General features: G+C 45.9%; 1 protein-coding gene and 1 long non-coding RNA gene across 2 annotated transcripts; one reads left to right on the top strand and one right to left on the bottom strand.

The window, feature by feature from the left end:
• Nucleotides 1-672: 672 nt before the first annotated feature.
• On the bottom strand, nucleotides 673-2,723 carry LOC134291303 (uncharacterized protein K02A2.6-like). The gene is made up of 2 exons (XM_062858871.1): nucleotides 2,130-2,723; nucleotides 673-1,899 (listed from the first exon to the last, which is right to left on the bottom strand). The coding sequence occupies exons 1-2, from the start codon at nucleotides 2,721-2,723 to the stop codon at nucleotides 715-717; spliced, it is 1,779 nt and encodes a 592-aa protein (XP_062714855.1). The 3' UTR covers nucleotides 673-714.
• A 10,803-nt stretch (nucleotides 2,724-13,526) lies between these two features.
• Nucleotides 13,527-16,974, top strand: LOC134286996 (uncharacterized). The gene is made up of 2 exons (XR_009996945.1): nucleotides 13,527-14,210; nucleotides 14,265-16,974. It is a non-coding gene; the product is annotated as an uncharacterized LOC134286996 (long non-coding RNA).
• Nucleotides 16,975-17,305: the final 331 nt, after the last annotated feature.

Raw genomic sequence — 17,305 nt, forward strand, 5'->3', positions numbered from 1 at the left:
TTGTCGTATAACCGGGGTATACTTTTAATTCGACAAACTGGTCACCCTACACTACCATGCTCATTGAAATTTGGCAACTCAACAATTTTTGTTTTTGTTTTGATTTCCGGATTTGTTACACACTAAGATCAGCTCGGTATTTTTCCCATCTTTTTACTGAGTTCTCAACAGCAGATTTAACTCGGTACGCTCGGTTATTTATTTTGCGGATATTCTGTAAATGAGTTACCGAGCTCAGCTCACAAACTGTCAAAAGTTACTGAAGCACGGTAAATATCGTTACTGGTGAACGGTAAATACGATTACCGAGTGTACCGAAATAAATCTGCTGTTGAAAACTCAGTAAAAAGATGGAAAAAATACTGAACTCAGTGAAAAAATTACTGAGCTGGAACCGAGGCTGGAACATCTGAATCTTAGTGTGTATGAAACATAGTTTCATCAAATATTGCTGTGGCGCGAATGAAAAGCTTGTTCTTTCTACGATTGTTGCCATCCACAGTTCATTCCGATTGGTCTCCAGGCGGTTTGGGTGTGGAATAGCACCAACTCAGAACTTCCGAAATTTGCGGCTGCAAGAGGAGTTGTTGCGGGTGCGAGTATAAGCACAATATCAAACTGTTCTGCATTTACAGTGTACATCGCTGTGACATTTGAACACTTTTTAATTCGACATGTGTCGTATAAGCGGGGTACGATTTAAAAAGTGTCGTATTAAAACGTGTCGAACCAGAGGGGTAAGACGGTACGACTTCGAAGCTGATTACAGTGGGATCGGATTAATGTGTTTTTCTGCGGCAGCCAAACGTTGTAGATTACGCTCCCCACGCGCTCAAGCACCTGACCTGCTTCCCAACTCCAACTGTTGTTTTTGAAAACCTTGGCCCAGACCAGGTCCTGGGGATTGTAGTAGATGGCCTTGGCTCCATGTTTGCGGTTATATTGGCTGTCTTGCTTGCTTTGTTCCATTTTGTGAAACGGTGTTGGAGGTTTAAGCAAGTCTAGCGATGTCTGAAGGGGTCTACCAAGCAGTAACTCGGCAGGGGACTTCTCTTCCGGAGCGCTTCGGTTTGGTGTGGAACGGTAGCACAGCAGGAACGTGTTGATTGCTTCAGTGAGACCCTCTCCTCCCGCTGTAATTTTCTTGAGAGTCCGCTTAAAGGTGTCGACGAACCTTTCTGCCAATCCGTTGGACTGTGGGTGGAATGGCGGCGTTTTCAGGTGTAGAATACCGTTGTTTTCACAGTAGCGTTCGAACTGCTCACTGATGAACTGACGGCCGTTGTCGCTCACTAAGGTCTCTGGCATTCCAAAACGTGCGAAGATTCCTTGAAGGCTTTCCAACGTTGCAGATGTTGTGATTCGACGAGTTGGGATAACTTCGGGCCACTTCGAGAAGGCATCAACTTGTATAAGGTAATACCAATCGTCGACGGGCCCGGCGTAGTCGATATGCAGTCGCTGCCAGGGTTTTTGAGGTACCGGCCAAGATTCCAGTTTCGCTCTGGTGTTGGTTTTGGCAGACATCGCACATTCCTTACAAGCACGAACGAGCTGCGCGATGCTGTCGTCGATGGTCGGCCAGTATACATAACTGCGGGCAACTGCTCTCATCCTTTCGACGCCGGGGTGTCCCTTGTGCAGCATCTGGAGAACTTTCTTCTGGTACTTCGACGGGATGACCAACCGCTCACCATAGGCAAGGCAATCGGATATGACTGACAAACCGTCCTTTCGAAGGAAGAACTGCTGACAATTTTCACTGACGTCGCTCCTTTTTGTTGGCCAGCCCTGCTGAACGTGTTTGACGACTTCTTGGAGGACTGGATCTGCTTTGGTCTCTTCTTGAACCGCTTTGTACGTTAGCGGCAGGAATTCCAGGGACTGCTGCACAGCATCCTGGAAATATAGATAGTAGAGTAAACATAGATCCGCGGACACCGCTGACTAAAATGTTTCAAGCGTGTAAGTAGTAATTTTCAAGAGTGCGACGGTTGAATATGACGTCATGCGCTCCATTGATGTTGTTCAAATCGTGACGTCATGCTCGTTTGGATACAGATTTTGACAGTTCGTTTGGATACAACTGATTCATCAACACGGATCTATGTTTACTCTACTATCTATACCTGGAAAGTGTGCTCCAGTTCGATGGCCGCAATCACGTACTCTTCATCCGGGCGAATGTGGTTGTTGATGAGCCTAGATAGAAGATCAGCGTAGCCAAAACTTTCGGTTGACACGTACTGAATATCGAAGTCGTATAGAAGGAGGGTTAACGCCCAGCGCTGTAGCCTATTGGCGGTATAAACGGGTATTCCCTTTTTGGACCCGAATATGGCCAACAGTGGTTTATGGTCGGTTTCGAGAGTGAAATGCCGGCCAAACAGCATCCGATGGAATCGTGTGACGGCGAATATCAAGGCTAAACCCTCTTTTTCTATCTGGCTGTAGTTTTCTTCGGCCGGAGTGAGACTTCTGGACGCATGACTGATTGCTTTTATAGTGCCGTCCGGAAGTCGATGAGCGATCCTAGCACCGATGCCGATGGACGAGGCGTCTGCAGACACCACGATATCCAGCTTTGGATTGTAGTGCGTCAGCATCAGCGGGGACATCAAAAGCTCTTTGAATCGGTCGAACGAGTTTTGGCAGGCCGTGTTCCAGTCCCATTTGGCTCCAGCTTTCAGGAGTTTGTCCATAGGGTACCGCAATTTCCGCATCTCTGGAATGTATTTCGCGTAGTAATTCACGGCTCCCAAATACGATCGGAGTGCCCAAGTAACCACTAAGCCGTAAAAATTGGCACCAAGTTGGTTCTATATTCATATGAAGAACAGTGCCAACAGAGCTTTTCAGAATTACATCCTATAATAGATCTGCTAAAAAGTGTTGAGAGTGTACTGTTGCACTGCTCCACATCAGCGCGCCCCTCGGTGCGCCACATAGAGAATTCATCTCCACCCGACTGCAGACCCCATCGAGCCGACGCCGACGCCGCCGACATCGACAGCGAGTCTTAACCGTTATTTTTCACTGCACATACCCTACGACATCGTCGCGTCTAAATGTGTTTTTCATTTCGCGCTTCCTATCCCGATTCCCGCACGCTGTTCTCTGCTGCCGTTTTTCCACCTGCGCCATCAGGTTATGGTCCCGGCTGTGGAACGGAATAGAAAGTGCGAAAAGTGTTCCGGCCAAGAGAGCCGAAGGGCGTAAGCCAGTGATTATCCGCTCCCGGTGAACTTTTTGTGATTGGAGCGAAGACCGCGAAAGAGCGAAGAAGAAGAAAAGTGTTTTCGAAAAGTGGACGATTAAAAACAAAAATAAACAATGAGTGATGCCAAGTTCCAGATCCCAAAATTAAATGGGACAAATTGGCAAACGTGGTGTGTTCGGGTGGAAATGCTCCTCTGCCGTGAGGACCTGTGGCGTGTCATCGAGGACGACGCCCCGGACGCCGACGAAGTGGATGAGGACGAATTCGCCGAGTGGAAAGCCGCCGATCGGAAGGCGCGAGCCACGCTGGTGCTCCTGCTGGAGGACAGCCAGCTAGCGCTGGTGAAAGGCAAGTCAACCGCCAGAGGTGTATTCGAGGCGCTTCGGAATTTCCATCAGAAAACTTCCCGTTCGGTCCGTGTGAGTTTGCTGAAGAAGCTTTGCTCGACCAATCTCCCGGAGAATGGTGATCTCGAGCAGCATTTGATGACGATTGATGAAACTCTCGATCGTCTCACCGCTGCCGGAACGGACCTGGATAAAGACACGCAAATTTGCATGCTGCTGCGCAGTTTGCCCCCGTCGTTCGACAGCATCGTTTCAGCGCTCGATTCCCGATCGGACGACGACATCTCCCTGGACGATGTGAAGGCGAAGCTGATGGATGAATACCATCGTCGGCTCGAGCGAGGGGATGTGAAGGTCAAGCCGGAGAAAGCGATGCGGTCAACGGAAACCAAGCCAAACAGTGGTAAGGAGACGCGTGTATGCCACCACTGTAAGAAGCCCGGCCATCTCCGCCGGAATTGTCGGAAGCTGCTTGCCTCCAAGGCGGGAGGTGAAGGTAACTACAGGAATGTGCCGAAAAACGAAGGGGCCAAAGCCGCCCACAGCGACAGCCGCAGCGTAGCGTTCACTGTCGGAGAGAAGTGTTCGTCGTGGGTCATCGACAGCGGGGCGAGTGCCCACATGACCGGCGATAAGTCGTTTTTCGAGGAGCTGCGGGAATTTCCCGGCGGCTGGATTACAGTAGCGGACGGCAAGAAGGTACAAATCCAAGGTGAAGGAAGCGGAGTGCTGATGGGCGTCGATGCCGACAACAAGACGGTGCGGATCACCATGGGGGACGTCAAGTACGTGCCAGGGCTGTCCACCAGCCTGATATCCGTCGACAAGCTGGCGCAGAAGCAGCTGACGGTGTGTTTCGACGAAACGAGTTGCCGGGTGGTTGATGCTACCGGCGATGTTGTTGCCATGGGCGGTCGGTGCGGCAGCCTGTACTACCTGCGATGCGGTGAGTCTTCGTTGAAGGTGAGTGAGGGCCATCTGGTGAACTGCCAACATCAGTGGCATCGCCGGCTGGGCCACCGCGACTGGGCGGCCATCGAGCGACTCAACAAAGAGCAACTGGCAAGCGGCATACAGGTGAGTGACTGTAATCTCAAACTAGTATGTGAGTGCTGTTTGGAGGGCAAGTCTGCCCGTAGTCCCTTTCCTCCGGTAACTGACCGGAAGTCTTCAGCCGTCCTGGATATCGTGCACACAGACTTGTGTGGCCCGATGAAGCACACGACGCCGAGCGGCAATCGGTACGTGATGCACATTGTGGACGACTACAGCAGATTCACCGTGACGTATCTGCTACGAAACAAGAGCGATGCTGCGCAGAACCTGAAGGACTATGTTCGCTGGACCGAGAACATTTTCGGCCGCAAACCGAAGGTTATCCGTTCGGACGGTGGCGGCGAATTTGACAACGGGGAACTTCGTAGATTCTACAAGGAGGAAGGCATCAAACCGCAATTCACTACGCCCTACACGCCCCAGCAGAATGGAGTGGCAGAACGGAAGAACCGTTCCATTAAGCCTGGAACACATAGCGTCCGTTCCGTCGAGGTTTGCGTTTTTTTGACAGTTTTCCCATGGGAAATGTGTCAAACTACTGTCACGCACACGCAAACGGATGCATTGTGTGGGGCACTTTACCGAGATGGCCACCTGCATGCTGCTGGACGCCGAGCTCGACAAGCGTTATTGGGGCGAAGCGGTGTTGACAGCGACCTATCTCCAGAACCGTTTGCCCTCCAGGTCTGTACCCAAGACACCGCACGAGCTTTGGTGGGGCCGCAAGCCGGATTTGAGTCATATTCGGGTGTTCGGTTCCCACGCCTACGTGCATGTTCCGGATGTCAAGCGCAGCAAAATGGACGGAAAAGCAACGAAGCTGGTGTTCGTCGGTTATTCGGTCGAGCACAAGGGTTACCGTTTTCTGGACCCGGAAACGGACCTCATCACCATTAGCCGAGACGCAAAGTTCTTGGAACTCGGAAATGGTACGTCTTCCGTCGAGATACCGATAGTTCCGTCGGATCCTGGCAAGCGACCGGCGGCGGACAGCGAAATCAAGCTGATACCCTTCAAGGAGGAGGTGAAGGAGCATCCGGCCAGCGACAACTCGGAGGCCAATGACTCTTTCGAATCTGCGAATGACGAAGCTGTGGAGGACGTCCGACGATCCCGTCGGGAAACGCGCGGTAAGGCCCCGCGGCGCTTTGATGATTATGTGCTGGATTACGACGCTGGAATCGCTGCTTGTGCCATGGAAGAGCCGGTGACATTCCGTGAAGCTGTGCAGAGCCCGCAATGGCGGCGAGCAATGAACGATGAAATGGAATCCCATGAGCAGTGCGGAACCTGGAAGCTCGTCCCATTGCCACCTGGGAGAAAGACGGTAGGTTCGAAGTGGGTTTATCGTCTGAAGCGGAACGAGCACGGTGAAGTGGTGAAACATAAGGCACGAATAGTCGCCCAGGGGTTCTCTCAACGCCCTGGAGTTGACTTTGAGCAGACGTTTGCTCCGGTTACGTGCCATGCTACCCTGCGTACGTTCCTGACTGTAGCGGCCAAGAGAGGGTTGATCGTCCAGCACTTCGACGTTAAAATTGCTTATCTCTACGGATCGCTTGAAGAGGAAATATACATGCGCCAGCCTGTTGGATACGAAGCAAAGGGAAAGGAGGAGCTGGTGTGCCGGCTCAGGCGCAGCATATACGGCCTGCGACAGTCGGCAAGATGCTGGCACCGTAAGTTGAAGGAAACCCTGACGAAGTACGGATTCAAGCCGGCAGATTCGGACCCATGCCTCTATATCAAGCAGACAGCAACGGCTACAATCTTCCTGTTGGTCTACGTTGATGACCTGCTCATCGCATCATCCGAAGAGGCAGAAATTGCGAAGCTGTTCCAGAGTCTGCAGCAGGAGTTCCAGATGACTCGCCTGGGTCAAGTGCGCCATTTCCTTGGCCTGGAAGTAGAACACGACAGCGGTCGGTACATGATACGTCTCGGAACCTATATCGACAACTTGATCAAGAAGCACGGCATGGCGGATGCGAAGATAGCGAGATCCCCGATGGACATCGGCTACCTAAAGGCCGAGGATACGAGCCAACCTTTGGAGGATGTAACGAGATACCGGAGCCTAGTAGGAGCGCTTCTCTACCTAGGTGTTGTGGCTAGACCGGATATCGTGGCGAGTACAGCGATTCTGGGGCGGAAATTCTGTTCGCCCACTGAAAAAGACTGGAGCGCAGCAAAGCGATTGTTGCGTTATCTGAAGGGGACTCGAGACTACAGCGTACAGCTAGGAGGAGATTCGAAGGAGAGCCTGATCGGTTACTCCGATTCCGATTGGGCAGGAGATACTGGCACCAGAAGATCGACTTCGGGGTTCGTGTTCCTGTTCGCCGGCGGAACCATTTCTTGGGCGAGCAGAAGGCAATCCAGCGTCACCCTATCGACCATGGAGGCCGAGTACGTGGCGCTCAGCGAGGCCTGCCAAGAGGCCATCTGGCTGAGGCAGCTGCTTCGTGAGTTCGGCGAGGGACAAGTGAAGCCTACAACGATTATGGAAGACAACCAGTCCTGTCTAACGTTCGTGGAAAGCGAGAGGCAGAGCCGTCGGTCAAAGCATATTGACACGAAGCAGCGGTTCGTGTACGAGCTGTGCGTTGCGAAGGAGATAGCCCTACAGTACTGCCCAACTGAGGAGATGCTGGCGGACGTGTTCACAAAGCCGCTGGGTCCATTGAAGCATAAGAGGTGTTGCGAGCTGCTGCGATTGGGAGACCCTCAGTGAAGCATTTCCACAGTAAGGAGGAGTGTTGAGAGTGTACTGTTGCACTGCTCCACATCAGCGCGCCCCTCGGTGCGCCACATAGAGAATTCATCTCCACCCGACTGCAGACCCCATCGAGCCGACGCCGACGCCGCCGACATCGACAGCGAGTCTTAACCGTTATTTTTCACTGCACATACCCTACGACATCGTCGCGTCTAAATGTGTTTTTCATTTCGCGCTTCCTATCCCGATTCCCGCACGCTGTTCTCTGCTGCCGTTTTTCCACCTGCGCCATCAAAAAGCCACTTTTGGCGAAATATTCGGCTGATATACGGCCAGCTTCAATCTGCGTACCGAGTCTCTGGTGAAAGAGCTGTCAAAAGTGGGTTAAGGAAAAAGAAAAAAAAGTTATTTATCTTTATGTTTTGCTCCGGATGCCTTTCCATCGAAGTCATTTTCTTCGATTTTTACGGCCCGCTGATCCAGATTCGAACTGATAATCTTCGGGCTTGCTGTTTTCAAGTTTATTTCGTCACGTTTTCCATCTGATCCATTGATGCAGCGTGAGATCGGTTAGCTCAGTACCGTATTTGAGGAAAAGGAGGCAACAAGTTGGGACAGCATTGATGTTCCGAACCGAAATGTTTAGAATGATCCGATGGTCGGATGTGGAATCGGGCACAAAGTGGCCGCATACGAAATGTATGAAATGGTCGGGGAAATGGTTTTATGGATGGTGGTTCTGCGGGAGATGCAGCTAGGGAAGTTTGGAAGGTTGACGAGGTTTTATAACAGGAGGAATCAAAATGCGGCTCGTCGACTACTTTTGGTATTCATCTGTAGGTAAAAGCTCGGGTAAACCGATTACAGCTGCACAGGTAAACATCTGATGCATTCGTAATAGATGATCGAGGAAGCAGCTGTACATTAATTTGTTGTTTATAGTGGCGAGATGACGATAATCATCCAACACCCAATCTATCGTACAAAAGTTCCGATGATATTTCATTGTTCTCCGACGGTTCAGTTTTGTTTTGTTTCAAATCAGCTCTGATTGATATAAACGTCATGTACGCCAAGCCTTTTAACAGCACTGTCAGGCTTCTAATTCGGCTCACAGGCTCTGGATTTGTAAGCACTGCAGTGTAGCGTAATATACTAATATACGGCTTATTTTAGTGCTTACAATTTATAATGCCTGTGAGTATTTGAAAATCACATACAGAGCCTAATGACACGGAGAAGCTGCTGAATGACCTTTAGACCGCTTACGACAGTGCTTAGTGGTTACCTGGGTCGTGGGGTGGCGGCATGTTGGCAATAGCAGCAACCTTGTCGGGGTCAGGTCGCACACCATCGCCGTCCATGATCTGCCCGAGATAATCGACTTGTTGCATGTTGAAGCTGCATTTTTCAATTCTCACGGTGAAACCATATTCCTGCAATCGGTTCATCAGACGCTCGAGATTCCGACAGGCTTGACAGAAACTCCCTCGCGAGAAAATGAGGAAGCGATTTCGGCGATTTTTTGAGGAGTGAAAATAAAACTCAGAAATCACAACGCAAATCCTCAACAGCTGCGAGCGCGAGCTTGCCGCGCAGCGAGGAGTTCGTCCAACACTCATAATTTCTTGTTGTGTTTCTCACGTCCACTCACACTCAAAAAGCTCTCGCGAGTTCCACTCCCATACAAACAAAGACTCTCGAGGCAAAAATCGCACTCAAAAACCCGAAATAATCATCGGCTCTTTTTTCGTTCCCCTCTTCCTCGCTCAGTTTTTATTGCCTCTCTGTTTGCGGTTCGTTCGCTCCCTCGCGACGAGGCAAAAGCAAAACACCGCTCTAGAGCATGTTGCAATACTCTTTTGATTTCGAGGAGCATTATCAAGCCTGGATTCCGATTGTGTTCTTCTTCAGTTCGGCCGCCCAGAAGAACGTCATCCAGGTAGCCGCAGGTGAATTCGAGTCCTGCAAGCATTGCATCTACCAACTGTTGGAATGCCCCCGGGGCTGACTTGATGCCAGGGGACAAGCGGGTGAATTGATAGAGCCCCTTGTGGGTGTTGATGGTGAGCAGGTTTTGACAGCTTTCATCCACCTCCACCTGAAGATAGGCATCGGAAAGGTCGATATGGCTGAAGTACCGACATCCCGACATCTTCGAGAAAATATCTTCAGGTAACGGCAGCGGGTATTGGTTGGACTCAAGGACGTCGTTCAAACCCGTTGAAAAATCGGCGCAGATCCGAACTCTTCCGTTGGGCTTCCGGACGACCACTATACACTGACAAAATTCCAATATTTTTTTATATGTGCCTAAACACATAATATTTTAAAAGCACAGCACTAATTAATATTATAATACAACGTCATACTGCGTATACTGATTGCTTTTATGATTTATGTGTGAAGACCACATAGTAAAAATCTATAGAGCTTCACACATAAATCATATATACGGGATGAACTATAATGAACAACAACGATGACGGCGGCATCAACAGCAGCAGCAGCTCGGAGTAACCGTCACCCGAACCTACCCGAGCTACCATTTTGCAGGCAGGGAAAAAGAATGGTGTTTAGTTGAAGTGATTCTGCTGGTAAAGCGAACGGTAAATTGAAAATTTGTTTTGAATAAGCAATATTGCGATATTTATTTCAAGATTTTATTTTACAGTGCCCAAAAAGAATCGACAGGAATCGATTTCCCATCTCGTTAGGGGTTTTTTCGATGTCATGGATCCGGCGGATCTGTCTGTTTTGGCGTCCGGTGCTGGATCTCTAATTTACTGATTAGCAGCAGTGAAAACTTCAACCGGATACGGGATCCGATTATTCAGATGATGAAGGTGCTGCGGAATTTGCAACGAAACCTACCTTGCACCGAAAAATGACCAACATGTCCGAACCTTGTCAGTACGAGTGAAGTACGGAGCTTGGTACAAAGGAGGAAACGGATGCGGTGGAAATTACGGACGGAATCGTGCTATCGTTGGATGATCCGGTGATGGATGTGCTGACGGTTATACAAGTGGTGTACACTGAGAGAATTATCCATATTAGGTTTATGTGTCACCTGATATAGATTTTTGCAATTAGAAACTAAACATAAACATTATTTGTATGACACATATTCGACGATGAACTTCGCGCTTATCGATATTATGTGTCGAGTACATACATTTAAAAAATGATCAAATATGAATGTAATGAACCGACTAACATAGTTTTCAATAGTGTTTGTAATTGTTTTTTGCTTTTGTTTTTACTGCTTTTTCTTTGTTAGATAATTAAAGACTATTTTCCTTTGATTTTTAATGATGAAATAGAGTAAATAAAATATAGACACAGCATCCATGGTATTTATTGGTTTCATTTGCTTTCAACAATACTTCCAATACTCCGTTCCATGCTTACGAGGATATTCCATTCGTTTCGTTCTGAAACAGACTCTCTCCATTGATTGATGCACCAAGCGAAAAAAAGAAGAGGAGGTGACATCCAAGCGGTGTGCCGTCGATGAGATCCTCGTCGCTGATTGGTCGATGGAAGTAAACGGCACACCGCTTGGATGTCAAAACTGCTTCTTCTTATCGCTTGGTGCATCAATCAATAATTACGCAGTGAGACACAGGTATTCGCCTTCAATCTTCCGGATCACAAGCCTATTGCCCAGAACGACGCGTATCCACCCCGATTGCCTACACCACTTGTATAACCGTCAGCACATCCATCACCGGATCATCCAACGATAGCACGATTCCGTCCGTAATTTCCACCGCATCCGTTTCCTCCTTTGTACCAAGCTCCGTACTTCACTCGTACTGACAAGGTTCGGACATGTTGGTCATTTTTCGGTGCAAGGTAGGTTTCGTTGCAAATTCCGCAGCACCTTCATCATCTGAATAATCGGATTCCGTATCCGGTTGAAGTTTTCACTGCTGCTAATCAGTAAATTAGAGATCCAGCACCGGACGCCAAAACAGACAGATCCGCCGGATCCATGACATCGAAAAAACCCCTAACGAGATGGGAAATCGATTCCTGTCGATTCTTTTTGGGCACTGTAAAATAAAATCTTGAAATAAATATCGCAATATTGCTTATTCAAAACAAATTTTCAATTTACCGTTCGCTTTACCAGCAGAATCACTTCAACTAAACACCATTCTTTTTCCCTGCCTGCAAAATGGTAGCTCGGGTAGGTTCGGGTGACGGTTACTCCGAGCTGCTGCTGCTGTTGATGCCGCCGTCATCGTTGTTGTTCATTATACTGCCCATAACCGCATAACAGTAACATTCGACAAAAGTAGGCATTGGAGAAAATGGAACCCAAAGTTGCAACTTTGAATAGTATAGGAATGAATCGAAATTTTAAAAATTTTCCATAGATTTGTCATCAGTCGTATAGCAATCAAATTGTCTACGTCAGTTCCTGTATGCTGGGGGAATTATCAAAAAATAAATCGAACCTCAGTATGATTGATGTCACGCTTTAAAGCCAATCTATTTTCCTAGTGTGACTGTTATGCGATCACATTGCTCAATGAGACAAAATGACTTGGTATTTTTTTCATAAATCCTAGAACAAACTTGATTTTTTTATTCAGGTGGTCGAAAGCACTTGTGATTTGATGATGATCCCCGATATTAACTCAATACCAGCAAAATATGCAAATGTTACAAATATGCAGTTATGGGCAGTATAGTTCATCCCGTATATATGATTTATGTGTGAAGCTCTATAGATTTTTACTATGTGATCTTCACACATAAATCATAAAAGCAATCAGTATACGCAGTATGACGTTGTATTATAATATTAATTAGTGCTGTGCTTTTAAAATATTATGTGTTTAGGCACATATAAAAAAATATTGGAATTTTGTCAGTGTAGGTGTCACTAGTGAAAATTTACATAGAAAATTTGAATAAATTTGTTCGAGCTAGAACGTCTGTCTGCGATTAAATTATTAAAATTAAATTGAAAATCAATCTACATTAAATTAAAACTGAATTAAAATAAAAGTGACTCACCGACACGATGAGGCCAAACTTAACGGAATCGGACACTGTTTTCGTGATGACTGGTTCCAGCGACAGTGCGAAGAGAACGAACCGAACTTATTGGCCAGCAGCAGCGACAAGGAACTGACGGGTTGGACGACGGAACGACTGAAATGGTTCCTACGAGTTTAAACTGATTGAAACGCGCAAATTTTTCTCATTTTTTCGACCGACGAACGCGATGTTTAAGCTGCCGCAACTAACAAAGTTTTTTTCCGCTGCCATTTGCTCAACTGTCAATGACGCGCGAAAAAATCGAACATTCAGCATGAATTCGGGGTTATGATTTATGCTCTCGAAAATTTTTCGATGAGCAACATAACTAACAAATGCCTAACAGTGTCGAACGCCTAACTTCCTCCGTGCTGTTTACTGTCATCGTGTATTGGTTTGCAACCTTAAGCCTGGAACACATAGCGTCCGTTCCGTCGAGGTTTGCGTTTTTTTGACAGTTTTCCCATGGGAAATGTGTCAAACTACTGTCACGCACACGCAAACGGATGCATTGTGTGGGGCACTTTACTCAAGTAAAGATTCAAATCCATACACAACTTTTCAAATGAAATTTGTTCTACACTGAAATAAATTTTGTTGTTGTTTCCACCGAATCCATGGTAAAATTAAGAACTGTACCAACAATTTTCAACCGAATGCAAAATTCTGTTAATTGTACTGAAACATTGTCAATATTACCATGCGTGAAGTACCATTGACTAAAAACATTCTTGATGTTACTATTTTGACATTGTATTTTTGACCATGTTTATCTAAGACGCGCAACATTCAAGTCTACATGGTCGAAATTACAATGCCCAAATAGTAGAACCAAGAATGTTTTTAGTCAACAGTAATACACGCATGGTAATATTGACAATGTTTCAGTACAATTAACAGAATTTTGCATTCGGTTGAAAATTGTTGGTACAGTTCTTAATTCTACCATGGATTCGGTGGAAACGACAACAAAATTTATTTCAGTGTAGCCTGGATGTCTGTTTTCTGTGCAGAAAGAGAGTGAGAGAGATGCGGATACAAAATGCATAAATAATAGTGTATACTTTTATTTCTGAGTGTACGATCAAGTGGTCCACTCAGCGGGGTAGCGCGGACGTCAACCACACGCTAACCTGAAACTACCCATCGCCTGGGTCGATTCTACCCGGATTTTCATGTTGTTAGCAGTTGTCAAAATCCGGGTAACCCGAAAACCCAGATTGGTTGAATCTGGGTAAAGATCTGGGTAATCGGCACTTTGTCACTTTCCGGCTTGAGAATATGGCAGCGGTCAGGCGAACGCTGGCAATTATGGGTGTTTCTTCGAAAATATGAGGATAAATCAAGAGCAAATTTTGAATACGCCCTAAGTAACATTTTGATTTTATCGAGAAAATCGAATTCAAAGTTTTGATTTACATTTTTAAATCCTATTTAACGATAAAACCGAAACCAGTATAATAAATACGCGCCAACGACATCAGATAACAGCATTTATTGCTTCCTAATTAAAAATACGGATAAAGTTTGAAAAAACATTAGTTTTTTGCTTCAAATCAATTTTACGTCGTTTGGGGTCAGAAAACTTACATAAGACATTTTGTTAAGTCATTCTGAAACCTCTCGGTTACTTTCGTCATGTGCGTTACGTCGCGTTACGCGAATTTATGTTGCTTTCGTCGGTGTGTTTACGTCATGTAGCCAGCTGTTATGTTGGTTAGGACTGTTACTTACGTCGTTGTGTTTATTGATTTTTGTGAAGATTGGCACTTAAGCCAAACGGATTCCTCCGATTCCTCGAGCAATAAAGGTATTTACTTAGGTTTTAGAAAACGATTTTATTGAATAATGATTATTTTTTTAGCAACTGTTTCCCGTGGTGCCACATTCAAATTCAATTGCAGCCAGGACCAATGATCAGCAGCGAAGATTTCCATCTAGGTGGGGGCTGACTAGTCCACGTTTGATGCGGGAACCATACCGTGCCCAACAGCAGTCGATTGATTCTGGTTGCCACCGTTGGTCAAGATGTGTGCATCTTCCCACTGGACCAGATCGTGGCCAGCTTGTCAACACAAGTGCTACCGAAAGCTGTTCTCGTTCCGCCGACTGGACACCTACTAACAGTGAAAATGCCGTCGATGGTCATTCAAATAAATTACTTGCACAAACCCAAGTTTCGCAGCACAAATTTGAAGGAGACACTTAATAGAACCACCCTATCTGGAATGAGCCTTTTTGTGTCATAGAATCCAAAAAAAAATTACCTAAAAATTGAATCAAGCCATATTACTGACGTCAGTTAGGCTTATGAATATTCTACTGATTCTACTCCAATGGCAAACCAATATTATAAAAGAATGTATTGTGGATTTACCGGCTACTGTATTCCACCGGTCACTTGAGTAACCGTTCCAAAGTAGCCGCTTTATAAAAAGAGGAACTTAGAAATGAGCTTTAACATTTTTAGTAAATGCGCTATTCCTCGTTGCCACAATGGCATTCATGTTTTGACAATAAAATTGACTTTAATATTAAAACGACAACTTAAGTGACTGGTGGAATACAAGTAGTCGGTAAATCCACAATAAATTAAAGAACAAAAATAGACGAAAACCAAACAATGGACAATAAAAACTCAAAAGGAATTTTGGAAATCTTAAACATCCGGGACATATCTGGGGAAAAGCACATATTCACCAAGATATTCACTCATATTTCGTCAAAAAAATCGCCTTAAATATCCACGTTATGGTTTCATGTGTATTCAACAAGTATACTACGATTTGAAAATTAACACATTTAGGTGAATTCTTCGACTTTTATCGTGAGCGAAATTAGGATCCATTTTGAACGAAATTTGGAATCCGCTCACGAAATTTGGCACTTTTAAACAAGTTAAAATTATTACTGTAACTAAGTTGTGTAATGATAAGTTGCCTAATTTATATTTTTCTTGGGAACTAGTGTCTGTACTAAGTATCACAGAAGAATTTAATTTGATATATAGCGCATTTAGTTCACCACTGGACTATCGCACTAGTTTTCACGAGTGCGAAAACGCAAATAGAAGTGCGCGATTGTATCCAATCAACTTGGTGTCTTCAGAGCACTTATTCAGCATACGTCGAAGAAATAGTGCGCCGAAGACATCAATTTGATTTGATGCAATCGCGCAGTTTTATTTACGTTTTCGCACTTATGAAGACTCAGTGCGCAGTCCAGTGGTGAACTAAATGCGGTATACCTTATGATAAATTGTCTGTCATTTATCAAACTTTGAGAAATCTTAAGTGCACGAAATATGGGCACCCCACGGTAGAATTGATTAATTTTGGATAGCTATGGACCCAACATCCCTGCGAAACCCCCACAACCAACTGTGGTTAATATATTCATTATTGATAATACAGATATAATACATAAATCATTGGTTATTATGTGCACTGCGCTTTTTCCCAAGATCGGACTGATGTGTTTCCGGATGCGGGTGGGTACGATGCGGCAAAAGGTGACGGAGCCAGTGCATACGATGTTTTTCAGGAAAACCAACAACTCCATGGACATGACCCATTTGTTCACGGCAAACGAGATCTCCATAGCTCCATAGCACGATATTGTTCGGGTCTTTCAGGCATTCCAAAATGGTTCTAAGAAGTTGTTGCACGGTTTCGATATCGCTATTGACCATGCATCAGCACTCGCAGACAGTATCCAGATTTCATATCTATTTGGACTGCACCGTCTCGTACAGGATAGTATTCCATAGTCTTTGGCTTGTTCCAAGGCTGGTCTCTAATGGCTCAATCTGTAGTTCGCCGCTTACTAAGCATCTTCAACATGTTCCGGGCCAAATTTTCAACTGATGAAGGCGTTGGACAAGCACATGTTTTCCACATCACTGCTAAAATCACGGAACATTTTCGGCTACACGACTGATTTCCAGGGTGATTAGTGCCAGATCCACCACGGGTCGTACTGTTGTGCAACATGAAAAGAATTAATGCATTAAATCAACGATGATTCCAACTAACGTTATACTTACTGCATACATATTGTTATCAGCAAGTCGTCTTGCGATTCGTCAGCAGCAGCATCCTCCGAGGCATCCTCCCAGGTAGTCGATCCGTCTGTCTGTGAACCGGTGGGGTGGCTGACGACCAGTTTGAGCCATTCAAGCTCGCCAAATTGCTCCGGTCCGGGCACAGAAGTTCGGAAATGTTTCGACCTCGATTGCGACACCGAGTCTTCCTCCGGGAATGTGCTGTAGATGTAATCGCTCCTCGGCAGCCGTCCGCGCGGCAAATTCACTTTGGAAACTGCGCAGCTGGTGCGGGGGTGTTTTTTTTGTGTTTTTGTTTTGTCCCGAGGGGGACGACTCTTCCAGATAACATAGATTTTTAGCCAAAACTGACCAAAACTTACAAGGATTCTTATTTTTTTTCATAATTTTAACGAAACTGAAGAAATGGACAAAAATCGATCAAAATCATCCATATCCGAAATATCCGATAAAATCGATTATAATTTTTGCATAATCATATCAAATCGAATAAAATCGGTGTACATCTCTAGCCCAAAATGTCAATTTTTCTCGATTTTTTTTGTTAGTTTTGTTTACAACCGCACCGGATTCGAGGCCGGACTTTTTGCATCATATAACATTCAAGCGACGACTGGTTCTGGTGCCTCCAGGTCCTCTGGTTTTCTGGCTAGCGGATTGTGTTTCAACTAAATTAGTTGGAATTTTGCTATGGAAGAGTCATTTGGCTGATGAATCTATCTTGGCGGTAGTGGAGTGGTGCAATCGTTACCGTACGCTTTGGAATCATGATATGTAGTTAGGAGCTGTTGGGAGCTCGGTTGGGAGTGGATGTTGCGATACGTTTGGTGCTTGGTTTAAGG

The sequence above is a fragment of the Aedes albopictus genome, chromosome 1, assembly GCF_035046485.1.
Source record: "Aedes albopictus strain Foshan chromosome 1, AalbF5, whole genome shotgun sequence".
NCBI classification, from domain to species: domain Eukaryota; kingdom Metazoa; phylum Arthropoda; class Insecta; order Diptera; family Culicidae; genus Aedes; species Aedes albopictus.

Bases quoted from the DNA above. Each gene is read 5' to 3' on its own strand.
- LOC134291303 (XM_062858871.1), bottom strand. From the start codon at position 2,723: ATGCGGAAATTGCGGTACCCTATGGACAAACTCCTGAAAGCTGGAGCC. The intron at 1,900-2,129 runs GTATAGATAGTA...CTATATTTCCAG, and splicing joins AACTGGAGCACACTTTCCAG to GATGCTGTGCAGCAGTCCCT.